Source organism: Scomber japonicus, chromosome 2, assembly GCF_027409825.1.
Source record: "Scomber japonicus isolate fScoJap1 chromosome 2, fScoJap1.pri, whole genome shotgun sequence".
Classification (NCBI taxonomy): Eukaryota; Metazoa; Chordata; class Actinopteri; order Scombriformes; family Scombridae; genus Scomber; species Scomber japonicus.
The window spans coordinates 26,029,192-26,044,900 of NC_070579.1; the positions used below are offsets into that span (position 1 = coordinate 26,029,192).

At 39.7% G+C, this 15,709-nt stretch overlaps 1 protein-coding gene across 1 annotated transcript; it reads right to left on the bottom strand.

Annotated features, from left to right (window-relative positions):
* Positions 1-342: 342 nt before the first annotated feature.
* On the bottom strand, positions 343-9,120 carry LOC128369173 (probable ATP-dependent RNA helicase DDX5). Its single transcript, XM_053330168.1, has 13 exons — positions 8,948-9,120; positions 6,732-6,912; positions 5,999-6,095; positions 5,727-5,860; positions 5,188-5,253; positions 4,584-4,725; positions 4,273-4,433; positions 3,828-4,000; positions 3,401-3,511; positions 3,164-3,225; positions 3,004-3,063; positions 1,321-1,542; positions 343-1,188 (listed from the first exon to the last, which is right to left on the bottom strand). The coding sequence occupies exons 1-13, from the start codon at positions 8,986-8,988 to the stop codon at positions 731-733; spliced, it is 1,908 nt and encodes a 635-aa protein (XP_053186143.1). The 5' UTR covers positions 8,989-9,120; the 3' UTR covers positions 343-730.
* Positions 9,121-15,709: the final 6,589 nt, after the last annotated feature.

The window sequence follows — 15,709 nt, forward strand, 5'->3', positions numbered from 1 at the left end:
CATACAAGGTACAGCAACAATGTCTATTATTGGTCTACTTTTAATGCTTGTCCTCCATGGAAGCTGAAGCCCTGAACAGAAGCAATATTTTACCAAAGAGTCCCATTCAGGCACTCTGCTGGGACATCCACTGATTACAAACATCCATGATTCCCCCTAAAAATGTCTTAATTTCTATGCAGTGCTGTTTCTTAGAAGTGAGCTCTATATTAGTACGCCAATGTAAAATGTTAATGCTGTAAATGTGTTCAGGCGTACGGCGTACAAATGACGCACTGCTGTTGCTGTACACAGGTTCTGATTTTCCAACTCAAACTTCCCACACAGACAGACAACACATGGTTTGCATTTTCTTATTTTTATTTAAAAGGGTCACACGCTCCCTTTTTATATGATCTTCATAACATCACTTTAAACATACCACAAACCGAAAACACTGCATTACCTAGTAAAAATAAATTACTGAGGAATGTAACAAAAAACAGTCAAGGAAAAGTGCAGCAATCATAGTTGCACTGTAGGAGACGTGTCTATGACTCAATTTAATGCTCTGGGTTTACTGAATAATTCCAAACCCTGCTGTAAGCAAAACAAAGTAGAACAGTTCAAAAGGAGAATAATAATAATAATTAATAATAATAATAATAATAATAATAATAGTCATCATATTGTAAGATTTCAAGACTAAACAAAAATCATGTTGGTTCCATATATTGTGCGTATATCGAATTTACTGAGGGAAAGGTGGTGGCATGGGGTAGGGCACCATTGGTGGCGGGGGTGGTGGCTGTTGGCCCTGTGGTGGTGGTGGCTGAGAAGTGAAAGAGAACGGCGGGTGGTTCATGCCATTCTGAGCAGCCCTCTGCATGGCCCCGAACTGAGGGGGGCCCTGGAAGCTTTGGTTACCAAAGGCACCCACCTGATTTGCTGGAGCACCAAAATTACCCTGTCCGTTGCTGTTGCTATAATTGTTGCCATAGCTACCGCTAGAGTTACCGCTGTTGCCTCCATAGCTGCCACCATTTTGGGCCTTGTTGCCACCAAAGGCACTCTTTGGCCCATTGCCAAACCCTCTATCACTGTCCCTGTCCCTGTAGCTACTACCGCCAAAATTATTGCTCCTCCCACCTCCAGAATACCTATCCCGACGGTCGTCCTTGTAGCCACCTCTTCCCCCCCTTCCACGACCTGGGTAAGATGAAGACAGAAGAGGGAAAAAAGGAGAAAAGGGTTAGGAACATATAATATGTTCACAAAGTAAAGCCTACGACAGCAATCTCATATCTACACTTATTAATGTGAACCAGTGTCAGACTTTACCTCCTCTGTCCTCTGCCATCTGGATCAGCTTTGGGTTAATGGCCTGGTTGGCCTCGCGAAGCACAGAGATCAAGTCACTGGCTTGTTTCATGTTGTTGGGGGTGAAGAAGGTGTAGGCTGTGCCCGTTTTTTGACTTCGGGCTGTACGGCCAATGCGGTGGATATAATCCTCGGAGGAGTTAGGGTAGTCATAATTGATGACAAATTTCACATCCTCCACATCTGTGAAAGTGTTGCAGTGTGGCAAAACAAAACATGGAGGCCACAAAGGATTTTGCACACCACAACAGCCAGATCAAAGGGGAAAAGTTAGCAACTGTGAAGCCTGGGGGAAGAAAATGGTCAGGCTGCGGAGGGAATAATGTTAAAGCAACATAAATATTGTGTACACATCTACTCCATGGGAATACTACTGTGGGAAGAGAGAAACGATGCACACTCCAATTGCTTACCATAATCAATAGATCCAAAAGACACTCACTCTCCCTTTTGTTAACAAGGGAGAAAGAAATGGATTTAAGTCTTACCATAAAGGAGTATGCATTCACTAGTCCTTTCCCAATGCAGCGAAATCCCCCACAAATTGTCAAGTGACATCCAGGAGCTTCTACGCAGTTGGGCCACGATATGCACTGGGGCCTCCTCATGTGCCAATATGGGACCATTCTGTGGTTCATTTTTGCAGGTCAGTTTTTCCCAGTACACTCTCAAGAGAAGCTTGATATTAAAAGGCCGCACTGCACGTCTTGCCAAGACAAAATAGACCAGGTACTAATTTGACAGGGGCCCCTTCAAAAAAAGATGAAAAAGGCCCAAGCATTGAACCCTGTGGGGGCCCCCCTCAGCAAGCACAGAACAATTCCCCCCACCCCCTTCATCAGTCTCATCAAGGCAAGATCTTCCAAGAAGCCAGTGTTCACTTGAGAAAATGTCTCTCGTTGGCAGGTCTCGACATGACTATAAAACGCAGGCGAGGGAGGAACTTTGGTTTGAGCTGTCTCACTCTCTCTTTCTCCTCTCACTAGATGTTCCCACTACCCACTAAACACATGTGCCAGGTCTCATCAAATTTTCAAGAGACAAATACAAGATTTCAAACTGCTCTCTCCATTTCAAGATCCAGCACTTTGACGGGAAAAGAAAACAACCGAAAGCTTAGACAGGCTCACAAGCACCCATGCTATGTGATATAAGCTCTGAAAGGTAACAATTGTTCCAAATCTCAAACAAGTGACTTGCAATACAGCTCTCTCTATCAACAGCATGCAAGGCAAAAGTCACAGCATCAAGCTTATCTTTTCTTTTCTTTTTTTTATATGTTTGAGTTGGAAACAGCTGGATGGCATTTGTCAGGTGAAATCCATGGACAGAGAACAGATGTGTGTGTATTTCAACATGTCAGAGACAAAGGCTTAGCCACACAGCCTTTTGAAGATCACTGGCACACAAGAGCTTTCACCTCTCTAGGCCCACTGGGTGGCAAGCCAGTTGAGCACTTCCAATATGTCATCCATCTCCCTCTCGAGGCCTGGGACTGTCATGCCTAGCGCCTGCCACAAAGACTCCACCTTAAGGTGAGAAAAACTCAGAAAATGCATAGAAAAGTTAAAGAAAGCAAAACCACTTTCTTTAAAATAAGTGTAACACTGATAAGAGAGTGGTGAAACTCAATGGCATACTGACCCAAACCACGGGAGGCCACATCTGTAGCGATGAGGATTGGAGCTTTGCCATATCTGAATTCTGAAGTGAGAGGGACAATATATAATTGAGCAGTTTGGGACCATCATTCTTTAAATTAATTTTAAATCCACAACTTGCAATGTGACTTATTAATTCTCACCATTAAGGACCCAGTCTCTCTCCTGCTGGCTCTTATCTCCATGAATTCCCATTGCTGGCCACCTGTGACAAACATTTTAAGCATTAAACACCAGCAGTCCAGCTTCAACTTAATTCACTGCACTTATGTGCAATGAAACAACAAATTTGAGCGATGGGAAAGAGTTGCTTCCATTTGGCATATCCTTAACTTGAACTTCACATTTAAATAAAGACAACAGCGCCTTTGTGTCCTTACCCATCTCTTCTCATCCTCCTGGTGAGCTCATCGCAGCGCCTTTTGGTCTCCACAAAAATAATGGTCTTGTTCTCCTTTTCGCTCATTATCTCCTCCAGTAAACGAATGAGTCTGACAGAGAAGAGACAAAAAACAAAAATTGAGGTGAAACTTGCCGACACAAAAAACTTCGGTCTGTCACTACAACAGCCATAGTGATTAAAGTAACCTACTGATACTGGAATGCATTTAACTGTGCATGTTGAATTGAAATACTAGTTGAAGCAGACTTAAATACAGTAATGTACTTATGTAAGCTTTAAGAAGCAGCCAGTGACTACTTTCCTCTCAAAATCCTGCTTAAATTGGTGAAGATATCTAGAACCTTTGTGACCAACATTAATATAAAGTCCTGATGCTGGGAACAAAGTGGCAATTTTCTGCTTACTTGTCCTCCTTCTCCATGTCATTGCAAACATCAACTATTTGCAGGATGTTGTGATTGGCACTGAGCTGCAGTGCACCAATGTTGATCTGTACGTAGTCCTTCAGGAAGTCCTCAGCCAGCTGGCGTACTTCCTTGGGCCAGGTGGCGCTCCACATCAAGGTCTGACGGTCTGGCTGGAAAAGACAAGGAGGAGCACTTTAAAGCTCTCTTCCTGCTTCCAACTACATTTAACACTCACATTTACCTTTAACAAATTTCGGGATTGTTTGGTTAGCTTGCATTTTATTTCCACGAGTATTTACTTAATTCCCCTCTCTGACTTTATGCAACCAGTTAATTAAAATGGTTTAATTAAATAATTCATGAAAACAGAGCAGCTGGGTCGAGGTTGTGTGGTGTGACAGTTTGTAAATTATTCCTAGTAGAAGGAAATTCTATAACTTACCCGGATTTGTTCAACGATCTTGCGGATCTGTGGTTCAAATCCCATGTCCAACATGCGGTCAGCTTCATCCAGCACCAGGTAAGTGCAGCGGCGCAAATTTGTCTTGCCGCACTCCAGGAAATCAATTAAACGACCTGGTGTAGCGATGCAGATCTCAACACCTAAAACATAAAACAAAACAAAAAATACAATTATTACAAATAACCGAAAAACTCTGAGCTGCACCTGAGCCAATCAAACAAATGCTCATCAGCAGTGAAGTGTCAAATGAACTGAGTGATGTTCACTTAGGGTAACAAAAATAAGCATACCCCTCTCAAGATCCCTAATCTGAGGTCCTTTGGGTGCACCACCGTAGATGCAGGTGCTCTTCAGACGGGAGGCCCTGCCGTATTCAGCAGCCACTTGTTGCACCTGCTGGGCCAGCTCACGAGTGGGTGCCAACACCAAACACTGCAGGAAGATACATATATTTTGTATTATCATTTATTATAATAATAATTCATAATTATTTATTGTTATTTTAAAAGAATAATCTATCAACACATTGCATCCTTCAGAAAAGAAAGATACCTGCAGACAGGGATCGCAAATGCCCTTTCAGCTAGCTCAATATAGTAGGTTTTAGTCATGACATGGCAAATCAAGCCGTGATTGTAAGCAATTCAACTGCCGCCTCCAAAAGGGAGATAACAACACACACCATAATCATAGTGCTGCTTGATGATTTTGTCTGCAAAGGTAAATTCATGCAGCAAAGTGAAACACCTCTACAAGATAGCAGCTTCACTTTGTTCAGTGCACCATATCCAAACTCAAAACATGGACATTTAGTCATATATAGGGCTGTGCAATACACCAATCAGTGATATATGCAGACAAGGCATCATCTATTAAGACCAACTGTGTACTTACAATAGGTCCATCTCCATGCTCCAAGAATGGTTGATGTTGGATGTGCACAATTGCTGGCAGAAGGTACTAAAAATGAAAAAATGATAGACTGAGTTTCTAAATATACAAAAGAGTATATCCATCTTCAAATTAAACAGCATCCGCCTGCTAGTAGACATTTACTCTCTCAACACTGGTGGAGCGTATTTCTTCTTTCAGCTATGGATTGTTACAAGTTACAGTTTGTTCATGTTGCCTAAACACATTTAAGAGTAATAAGGCAAATAGCCAGGATCACCATGCACCCCCCACACTTGTATTATCTAACTGGCTTACTTTCTCACTTAGGTTGTTGCTCTACAACTTAGAAACCCACTACATAACGAAAGTCCAAAATATGCTACAGACCGCTTTCTAAGAGCCCAATGTCTGTTTTTGGTGAAAGTGTTTTTTTACGTTTTCAAGGCCTTTGGAAAAAAAGGGTGACCACACATTTATTCTATTTGGGTGCTGGGATTTTATAAAAGGATTTTAAAAATCATAATCAGGGAAACACTTACTGCAAGGGTTTTCCCAGACCCAGTTTGAGCGATGCCAACCATGTCTTTGCCACTGAGTGCAACTGGCCACCCCTGAGCCTGAATCGGAGTGGGTTCAGTCCAGTTCTGTTTGGCAATGACATCTATGACGTAGCCTGAAGAATAAAGATATACAAATTAAATTAAATTAAATTAAAGTTTTTGACAATGACAATATGCTGAAATCAAATTTCAGCAGATAGGCAAAAGAATTCAAAATTATTTGGGTGGTGAAGGATGAATTTTAGACTCACTTGGAAATGCAGCCTCGTGAAATTTTACAATTGGTTTGGGGCAATCTCGTCCTTTCACAGTAACTTCTTTGCTTCTTCGATACTGCTCGACCTCTTGCTGGAATTGGAAGAAGACATTTTAAAAAATGTCAATACAGACAAACAATAGTACGTACACTAAATCCAAATGTAATAGGGCTGTCAACGATTACTCTAAAATTCAACTGTATAATCAAAATGTTAAAGCACAGCATGACAGACAGGAGTCACACAATGTCTTTCATTGATTGAAAATGAAATGTGGGTCAAGCTGAAACAAACAAATGACTCAACAACAATTGTGAGGTAATGATGGCAGAAAGTTCACAACCCAAGTCGGCCGCCGAGAGTCATTTGCACAAAAAATCCCTGTTAGGCAATACTGGATAAATAGCATCAATTACAAGTCATTAAATTGATCCTGCTCTGGGATTATTTACCTTGTAATGTGTAGGAACTAGGTATGTGTGTAAATCTTCTTAAAAAACATCTCCATGTTGAAATGAATATACCAATACAAGTGGCTATCTCTCTTGTTGTTGGTCTGTCCTCTCATGGTAATAATGTGCAAAAATAGACATTTGTATGGTTCGAACCTTTGTGCTTTTTTTTTGAAGGAATCATCAAAAGCCTTTTTTTTTTGCCAATTTTGTCAGCTGTGACATGAAACAGACAGAAAAGCCCTTTGTTGTGCGAGTTGTGAAACCGTTCTTACAAGTGGTCTGCGGGTGGCATCTGGGTGCTCCTGGTAGAAGTTCTTTTGAAACTTTGGAAGCTCGTCAAGGTTCCAGTGCTTCTTCCGCAGCCTCTCGCCAGGGTTGCCAAACTTTCCTGGGGGAGGTCCGCCCCTGTTGCCTCCTCCACCGCCACCGAAACGAGGAGGTCCTCCACCATACCTTGTGTAAAAAAAAGAGTGGGACACAAAACATGAAGCACATCCAGAAACAGCAAGTCTTTCCACCAGTTTTATGAAAGATAAGATAAGATAAACTTTATTAGTCCCCTAAGGGAAATGTGTTATGGGCACATAGTGCTACATGGTTGCATAACAATATACACAATTACGATTACACAGATACATACTGGTAGACGACACAAGACAGAATTACATCAGTTACATGTAGCCAGTCGTATGATTATAAGACTTCTGGACGAAGTATATTGACAGTGAGACTGAGTACAACTACGTGATATTGCACAACCCAGAATATAACTAAGACAATGACAGTGACAGTAATCACAGTGGTCTGGTGGTCTTAGTACCAGCTGGTTGAGAAAGACACGACAGGACCAGCAGATGCAATACACTGGTAGTGGCAGTAAAATAAGTTTAGGGCTCAGGTCGATGAACCAAGTCACTACTCATTGGCCTGTGAAAACAGCTGTGATTATAGACAAGCAACAAGTTAATGAAAATAACCCTGAAGGTGCAAAACGATATTACCAGGCTCATGTCAGCTTGGCCTCTGATGCCCTGCTGTGATTTAAAAGAAAATCTTTTGAGTGTCTTGCCTTCATAAAAGTGCAATACTAAACAGGAGTGTCTCTTTTAACGCTGTCTTACAATCTACATGTACGTTTTTCCTGTTTTGTGGAACCACATAAATAAATCAGCCATGCAGAAGCTAGAGTGGCTTTAGATTTGTAAACAGCTTGTAAAGACAGCTGATTCATCATCTGTGACACACGTTTCCTAACAGAGAACCGTTCATAGTGTAGAAACAAACGTCCCATCAACACATGCACACACAAACACTTTGCTTGGAACTGTCATGTGTCTGAAATCGTTTGTCTACCAAAGTTTAAAAAAAAAAAAAGGTATCTCCTCTTTTATCTTAGTGTTGAGCAATACATCAATTTCACAATATGAGACTAGATAATGTCTTAGATTTCAGATATTGTAATATTGTGATAGCCTTAGTGTTGTCTCTTCCTGGTTTTAAAGGTTGCATTACAGTACAGTGAGGTAATTTTCCAGCTGTTTGATCATTTGTCATTATATCCACATTGCTTATGATTAGGCCTATTGTGTAGATATTTTGTGAAAGCAATAATAGTCATGCCTACAATATTGTTATAATAACGATAGGAGGTATTTGGTTTAAATCAGGATATTTGATTTTGGCAATATCGCCGAGCCCTTCTTCACCCTAATTAAAACCCATGAAATGAGTATGCTAATACATTTTTAAATATATATTTTTTTTTTCCTGCTGGACACGGGATGCCTCCTACTTTACTCTAAGTCTATTCTCAGTGATTGTGCAGAAACTTTGAGTAGATGAATGTGAAAAACTTCTGCTGTCAAACTCTGCACAGTGAAGCTCAAACATCCAGCAAAAGGAAACTGTTTTATGTGAGCCAAACTCAACACTGACAGCGCCAGTTTCAAAGTCCTAGCTCTTGAATATTTTTCGGAGCTTTAAATATATAATAAAGTTACTGATTGAAGTTAGTGTTAGAAGACCTGCTTCACACCGGGAGTACTTGTGTTGTGTTGTTTTGTTTGGCCTCGGATAAGTGACACCGTAGCTAGATAACACCACGAATCAAAAACTATATCGTTCAATTAAAATTGGGCCTGTGCAACACAAATCTTCATCTTAAATGTGAATCTTGTAGAAAATACACCGCTGCGTCACACGTCCAGATACCGAGCAGGGAAACTGCTCTGCCGCTAGCTGCCATTTTAATGTTACCTCCTGTTATCAGCAAGGAAACAGATATTATTACAGGGAGCGTCTGGTCGTATTAAACTGTTCACTGTCAGCGTTTTAATACACGAATGTAGCCACATAACACACTGTCAAGACAAAAGTACCAAACAGCAGCCTAGTTTTGTGGACATGTCAATGACAGTTTTAGGTTAGCTGCTATGCTAAGCTGCTCATCTTGACGAGCGTTAAAGAAACCCACTGACACCTGACTTACCCTCTATCTCTGCCTCGATCTCGGTCTGAAAAGCCCGGCATTGTGTAGCAGACTAGAGAGGGGATGACAGGCTTGTGATAATCCTTTTAGCCGGTCTACAAAAACAAGCGATTAATCTAACTGGCTAGAAAAACGACACGGAGAAAATAAAAGAAAATGCCGGCAGACAAAAGTCTGTCTGGAGGGACGGAAGTGAGGTTAGACGAGGCGGATAACATCGTATCAATGCGCGTCACGGCGGGGCACCGTCTGTGGGACTACTTTATGTCCATATACTGAGAGAATGATTATCACAAGCTATTTAAACACCTAAAATGTCATGACACAGACCTATCTTCTCAACACATTTTGACTAGAGTTAAACAGAGAAACACAATATGTTTTGATTAAATATTTTTTATTGAAACCACCAGCAACAGGACTTTTTATTTTTTATTTACAATTTCTTAATAAAGAAGCATGCAACGGACGAAGAGAGAACACACACTAAATGATAGACACAAAATGTTGCTGCTGTATGTGAATTTGAATGAACGTTTCTGGGCCTTTGCATTATGGGAAAATAATAAGTGCGGCAATATGGTTTTCATTAAAAGAAGGCCTGTGCTTATGGAAATAGATAAACAAAGGTGGCTCTTGGTGATGCTGTAGCGACGATATGTAACTCCCCTTGTGTGTATGTCCTTTGGTTTAACAGAATGCAGCCCTCCGTGAACCACCATGGAAGCACTAAATGAGATGAACTGAACTTGAACATGTTTCCAAGAATAGGGAATGATGGAGTGAGGTCATTGTGGCTTTATGTCCCACAGGCTACAAAGAGGGTTGGAATAATTAAGTACATCAAAATTGTGCTTAAGTACTTCAGTAGATGTACCTAGTTACTTTACCACCACTGGAACAGACATAATAGTTGGAACATGGATGTTGTGCTGGGTTGTCAATATTATTAAATGGTGTAAATTTTCTATGATATATTGATAGGGCTTCATTTATCAAGCATCTCGGTTTCACTCTGACAAATTGTGTGTAATAAGTATAACCTGCAATTGTGCCCCTACCCAGAAACTAGCCAACAGGTCAGTATAGTGAATTGGCAAAAATGAAAACCCTCTGCCTCCTCCACCCATGAACATGCTCAGATGTTTTCATTAAACCCATGCCAGGGTCTCTGCAGTGATGGACAAGAATCTGAGCAAATTATCTGTACACCATAAAAGCATCTGTTGAATGCTGACCTTTTTTTTTTTTTTTTTGTCACTGCTATACAATACTCTGCCAGAAGATGGGGCTGCTATTTACCTTTCCACAATTTATTATATTTTCTGACCAACATTGAAACATTACACATATTCCTTTTTAATGATTGTATAGGTTGAGTATTATTGATATGTATGTTATTGGAAAGAAACTTACAATTTTATAAAACTATATGCAATTTTAAAAAAAAAAGATTAATCACAATGTTTAAGAGAAAGAGGCCAATACAACATATATACAAATATAGCAAGACAGTTTTTTTTATCACCAGTTACATTTATATAACCCAGGTGAATTCATTTAGTTATGAAAGTAGTCTAAACCTGACAAAATGTTGGATGCACAAGGCAAAAACAGTCTGTGGTCTCTATGATTTGTACGCTCTATCATCAATATTGATAACAGGACATACAGAACTGATACAAAAAACAACAACCAAAACACACTTGAGAACTTGTTGTCCAGATTTAATAAATATATTTTGTAGGAGACTGGATTGCACTATCATTATTCACAAACATAATGGCAGATAGGAGGGCGAAAAGCAACATAATTACAACAACACTGGCAAGCAGTCAGTAGTATAGTAGATAGATAGTATAGTACTAGTTCCAGTAAAAAAAGAAAGAAATATAAAGAAAATGTGCAGATGCAGAAAGTAGAAAATGGTTGTTTTCACTAAACTCTCCTCTCACAGATGCTGTGTGCTCTTTTCCTAACATTTTGATGCGTCCCACCAGCCTCAGCTTAATTTTGTGACTTTTCTTTATCACAACAGTCTTTATTTTCTTGATGTAAACTGTGTGACATGCTGCTGCACCTGCAAAAAATTGATAACAACTCAGAGAAGCTTTTCATACAATTGCAATCAAATAAAATATTTGTATTACAAAGGAGTTGAAGCCACAAATCTATTTTTCTGCTCTTTTGCCAGTTATACTGTAATTTCCTGACTGAATGAGGACACATAGCTAGAGGGAACTACGCCAGGAAGTATAAGACTCACCTGTTCTGTGATCTGCAGTGTCTCAGCAACATTTTCCTACTCGCTTTCACTGTCGGGGATTTTTTGACAAATCCAGGTTCTTACATTTCTTGGGTTTCTTTTTTTCTGTGTTTCAAAGGAAAATACAATTAAATCAACCCTGGTACACAATAGTAATTACTACATCCATTCTTCAGAATATTACCAAAAAAATGCAGAAACATGCTAAATATATGTATGTTCAAATTTAAAAGTAGATGAGAGTAGATGTAAGACATTTGCAATGTGATACTTAAATATCTCCAATGCTGATATTTTGTTTTAGGTTGTTATTTCTATAGCACCTGTCCAAAGTATTTACAAGCTGTCCACTGCTACACATACAATAACAAGAAATGCAACAAGAATTTTGAAGAATCTTCAAACTAAGAATTAAAATACAATATGTAAGAACACATAAAGTTCTCAAACAGTCTAAAAAGATGGATTTTAAAACAGCTTTAATACTGATAGAGTTTGTTACACAAAGTTAAAGCTGAAACAGTTAAAGCAGGTTTTGTGTTGTCAGCTTGGACTGTATACTTTTAACATTTGACTGCTTGGCTGTTGAGTGGTTGCTCATACATAAAACAGTGTGCACCATGATCCATAAAACTGTGACTTTCTGATTTGGTGCTTAAATGACAACAATAACCTAATAAACTAGAGTCATTTCTTGAAATTAAACCCGTAAATGACACATAGCTAACCATGAGCCAACAGTAGATGTTGTCAGAGAGATAACAGAATTTTGGGAATCACAGTCACACATCAATAGTTTATTAACAGTATTTCACATTATTTGACTCCATTGTATCACATTAATTACATTCTTCATAAATTAAAAACAGAAGTTAAATTTGGTAGGAATCACTGTTTCAGTGTGAGACAGAGTTCCCTCATGAGTGAACTTCCTTTCCAGGCTGCTACAAGCAGTGGAAAGATCCAAACAGGTACAGAAGGACAGTCAATTATAATAAAGCTCTGACGCACAGGTGGAACTACACATCAGAAATGTGACCCCATGCAAAAAGTACACAAAGAAAACACCTACTTCCGACTTTCTTCCGACTATTTTAACTTTCCAGTTTGCATTAGGAATGATAAAAACAGTTTGTAAAGTGCAATTGTGTTGTGTGAAATATGATTTCAGTCTTGTAACTCTGTTGGGTTTATTTGCTGTCTTAAATGTTGACATACACCGTACAGATGACCTCAGCTCATCAGAGTGTGCTGTCTCTTATCAGATAAAAATGTTGAATACAATTTAAAAAAAACATATGACTGAAACACAGAGGAGCTTGTATGGTAATAAACTGTTGACACATCATGGCTCTTTTATCATTTGTGGTGACTGGAATGATGCATTTTAAATTACAACACAAATATACCAAATATATTTTCAGTGGACACATATGATCAAATATAAGTGGTAATATTTCACTCACCACAAAAATTCCTCCACAAGACATCTCTTTCTTTGGTGAGTAGAGTGTTATTGATTTCTAAGTGGTTATTTTTCGTCTTGAGCTCAGTGTTAATTGCCCGTAACTCATTTCTCTCTCTGCCGTCTTTGCCCACTGTTGTAGCGAGGTAAATAACAAAACAGCAACTGCAACATTATTACAATCATCATACAATCAACAACATGTGACATACTCGTCTCTTTGCGGTTGTTATTACCACCACCAAACAGAATTAGGAAAACTCACTTTGGACCCCGAGGTAGATGATCACAGTCAAGAGGAGAAGACACAGCATGCCCAGAAACGCTGAATTCGTTCTGATATGACCCATCTTTCTTGACTTTCGGCTGACAACTTAAAATAAAATGAAATACAATAAAAATGCATAAAAAGGAAGGTTTAGCTTTACTGAAAGTGCAATTCATTAAATATAAGCAATTTAAACACCTCTTCAGAGACTATAACACAGTATATTTAAAGAGTACAACCACGAATAACACTAAGAAACCAAAGTACAGAGAAACTGACATAGAAATTAAACATGAATAATGATGGAGGAAATTGAAGCTTATCTAAACGTTGGTGTCCCATACCTGGGCGCTGAACCTCTGCAGGTTCTGGTGTATTTGGTGTCATGCCCTCCATCCATGGGTTGTCATACACCCTCAGGCTCTCTGCACTGACATAAATGTCCACCATATTCTCTTCCTTATTGTGTTGATCATGGCGACCCTTGTTGATGATGCCAGGCTCAGCATACAGGCTCCCAGACATTACTTTCTAATGGCTTTCATACATTAATTAAAGACTCAACTTAACAATTCATTTCACTACTGTACTGCCAGTGTTACAAAATGTTTTAATCTGGATATAGTAGTTGTGTTTTCTGACGAGGCCGAGCACTCACATCGATGGCTGTGTTAAAAAGGGAAGAGCAGAAAATTAGGAAGTTAAAAACAATTACCATTTGGGATTTTTTTTTTGTTCCTAAATCTTCTTGATCATTAGTGACCTTTGACATTAGGCTTCAGTGACACCACAAAACATACAGTTGCAATTTAACCAAAACAGAGACGAAAAACAATGAGTAAGCCCTCTTAGGTGAGGCTGAGATAAAAAATTTTCTTGACAAAACCCAGTAATGGTCAGATGTCCGTTTTTCCATATTGAATATTTATATATTATATATATTTATATAGATAAATAACATTTAGGTCTACATTTTGCTTTTAATGAACATTCTTTGTTAATGACACATCACTGCAATTTAAACAGAAGCATAAATTAAATTTTAAAAAAATCAAACTCGTAGTAGCTTCATGGGTCAAAATATCTGACATTTTGTGGTAATGAAAGTAAGGGTAGAGAAGAATGAGTTTTCCCCATCACAACAATCACACATTTAAATACAAAAGTGTAATTTTTCTTTTGTCTATTTGCTCTGTTCATATTGTGTGCAGCTTTGCAGAAGTCGTTATGATGCACTGTTCCGTTTTTTTATACATTTCAGGAAGATTGAACCTGTTTCCCTTCACTGAAACCTGTGAAGGAAATGATTGTATGAATATGTATAAATGCTTGTGTGAACCTTTGAAAGGTTAAAATGCTTTGTTATAGTTGTAGATATGATTTTTGTGTGTGTGTGTGTGTCTGTCTGAACACTATGTTCCTCTGTGAAAAAACCCCAAAGAAAATGTTTATTCTGAAAATGATCATGCCACGTTTGTTTGGGTACAATCATATCAAGTTGGTGTGTCTTTGCAACTTACTGTTGCTGGGAAGAAGACTCTGACTGTTGTCTGTGCATATGCACTAAACAGCAATTCAGAGTACTCAGCCTTCTTGGACACCCTGGATGGGCATAAGGCTGCTCATAAGTGTACTTGGTACCACAGCACCTTAGAACAAAGGTCCATAATTAACTTTGTAGTTGTGTCATCAGCCCTGCAGCCACATGTTTTAGACATTTGGCTGAAGAGAGGAGCAGAGCTGTCCACTGATCACCACCTGGTGGTGAGTTGGCTCATCTGGCAGACTTGGGAAACCCAAATGAGTAGTGAGGGTAAACTGGGAACATCTGCCGGAGGGCCCGGTCTGTGAGATCTTTAATTCCCACTTTAGGAGGAAAGTCTCCTGCATTCTGAGGGCATGGAATCCGAGTGGACCATGTTCAAGACCTCAGTTAGGAGGCAGCCACTCAGAGCTGCAGCTGGAGGCTCATCGGTGACATTGCTGACTGGGGATATTGTCAGGCGGTGGAAGGAACACTTTGAGGAACTCCTAAACCAGACAAACATGTCCTCTATGGAGGAGGCAGAGCTGGATGATCGAGGGGAATCTTCACCCATATCCCTGGCAGAAGTCTCTGAGGTAATTAAACAGTTCCTCAGGGGCAACGCACCGGGGGTGGATGAGATTCCTCCTGAGATGCTGAAAGCTCTGCACATTGTGTGGTTGTCATGGTTGATGCGCCTCTTCAATGTTGCATAGAAGTCGGGGACAGTACTTTTGTGGACTTAGAGAAGGCTTACGGCCGTGTCCCTCAGGGGACCTTAGCCCTGTTTCCACTGCAGGAACTTCAGGGTAATTTTTACAGGGCCAGGGCCGTTGGTGTGTGCCTCCATTGCAGGAGGTATTGCGGGAGTATGGGACACCAGGGCCGTTCTTTCACTATACAACTGCTGTGAGAGCTGTCAGACCTGTTCTCAGCGGGTGCTCTGCTCCTCCAGGGCTGTCTATTGTCTCTGATTCTGTTTGTGATTTTCATGGACACAGTCTCAAGGCACAACCGTGAGGTCCAGTTTGGGGACCTCAGAATTGAATCTCAGCCTTTTGCGGATAATAATAATAATAATAATAATAATAATAATAAAAATAATAATAACAAAAATAACACAAAGAAACGGGCCTGTACTACAAAGCCAGATTTGGGGTTAGCGAGGTGACTTCTGCTTCAACTCTGGGTTTTCAGTACTACAACGGTGGTTCACTTCTTACCGAGGTAAATCACCA

Excerpts from the sequence above, each read along its gene's own strand:
- LOC128369173 (XM_053330168.1), bottom strand. The coding sequence starts at position 8,988 with ATGCCGGGCTTTTCAGACCGAGATCGAGGCAGAGATAGAGG. Across the intron at positions 5,861-5,998 it reads TCACGAGGCTGCATTTCCAA|GCTACGTCATAGATGTCATT; the intron begins GTGAGTCTAAAA and ends TTTATTCTTCAG. Across the intron at positions 4,726-5,187 it reads AGCATGGAGATGGACCTATT|TGTTTGGTGTTGGCACCCAC; the intron begins GTAAGTACACAG and ends ATCTTCCTGCAG.